Source organism: Austrofundulus limnaeus, unplaced genomic scaffold, assembly GCF_001266775.1.
Source record: "Austrofundulus limnaeus strain Quisiro unplaced genomic scaffold, Austrofundulus_limnaeus-1.0 Scaffold3, whole genome shotgun sequence".
Lineage (NCBI taxonomy): Eukaryota > Metazoa > Chordata > Actinopteri > Cyprinodontiformes > Rivulidae > Austrofundulus > Austrofundulus limnaeus.
This window is the reverse complement of record NW_013952405.1, coordinates 4,973,363-4,974,691: the sequence shown is the minus strand read 5'-3', so window position 1 is coordinate 4,974,691 and position 1,329 is coordinate 4,973,363. Positions and strand designations below refer to the sequence as shown.

Below are 1,329 nucleotides of genomic sequence, written 5' to 3'. Positions count from 1 at the left end.
TTATTATTATTACTAAGTTCACCTTTGACTGACCGGACCAACAACCTCAGCTGATGAAATGAAAAGTTCACAAACAGAAAACATTTTTGTGCGCTTTTCTTTTTGCACCATTTTAAACTGTCAAAGTTGCCAAGCAATTATATATGTCCAAAATGATTTCACTGTATTTTTTTTTACATTTCGCACATTTACTAAATAAATAAGACAGTGTCCAGTTGCTCTGGCTGACCGATTTTTAACAGAACATGATAAAGCTGATAAACATTTGCTCAGGAAAAGTGTTTAAAGTTGTTCTTACCGCCACCAGGACTGTTATCCATCTCTGTCTGGTTGGTGTTGATGACTTGAAAGAAACTTGACACCGGATGTTTGGGAATGCCACTCTAAGTTGGACCAAAAGTCTCCTTCTGAAGACAAACTGGTTCCGCGTAAAACACCTGCTCCATATAGCGCAAACCTGGAGAGCTGCGGTGAACAAAGTGCGCGCAGTTTCTCTCGCTTTCTCTTTCTTTCTCTCTCAGTGAAGTATAAAAAAAATAAAGTCACTTCACTTCCCTCCCTTAACAGAGGTGAATTACTCAGACTTGTCTGCTCGAAGATACCTGGATGCTTTCCCCACCACCACCTCCTTGCGTACTGGTTAGTGGTTGAAGCGCGCGTGTGGATGCACCGAGGGAGACTAAACGTTTGTCATGAAATCCAAAGAAGTGAAGTCAGCGCATCCCTGAAGAGTCAGTGTGAGAGTGTCAGGCGTGACATACACACCCACTGATACAAACACCCACATCAATCACGTTTGCAGGTGAGCATAGGAAATGTGACCGCCTTTCCGCTCGCTCCAACTTCTTGTTGCGCTTGTGTGGGATTGCGCGCGCGCGCGTGTGTGAAGGGATTTAGCTCACTCTTTCTTTTTTATCTCTCTCGCTCTTTCTCTCCCCCCCCCCCTCCCCCCTTCTCGCTTCTGTGCCTTTTCATTGGTGGGGGCCGTGGAGCTGCGGGGAGTTTGATGCGCTTATTCGAGCGAGCCGTGTGTTCAGTAAAGCCACGCTACATGTGCGCTCTGCATGTGCAGCAGAGAGCGCTGCCCTACTGATACACATTTTATGCAAAGYGACGAGCACGTGGTGCGCGGAGGGGCGAGCGGATTGGAGGACGAGGCACATGGACCGTAGGCGTGGCTCACCGTGACTGCCTGGCTGCTGAGCGGCGGCTGCGAACTAAACGGATGGTAAACACTGAGCCGCACCAAACGTGCTGCATAGTGCCAGCTTTAAACAAAATCCCGTGTGCACACGGAAATGTGTGCGCAACAGGAAGAATGACACACTC

The 1,329-nt window shown here is 48.0% G+C and overlaps 1 protein-coding gene across 1 annotated transcript in view; it reads right to left on the bottom strand.

Moving 5' to 3' along the window:
* The window catches only part of nr1d4a (nuclear receptor subfamily 1, group D, member 4a), a 12,104-nt gene extending 11,215 nt beyond the window's left edge, over nt 1-889 (bottom strand). Inside the window, exon 1 of the mRNA XM_014018587.1 lies at nt 299-889. Within this exon, the coding sequence (XP_013874041.1) occupies nt 299-320 (22 nt within the window). The 5' untranslated portion in view covers nt 321-889. The remainder of the gene's footprint in view (nt 1-298) is intronic.
* Nucleotides 890-1,329: the final 440 nt, after the last annotated feature.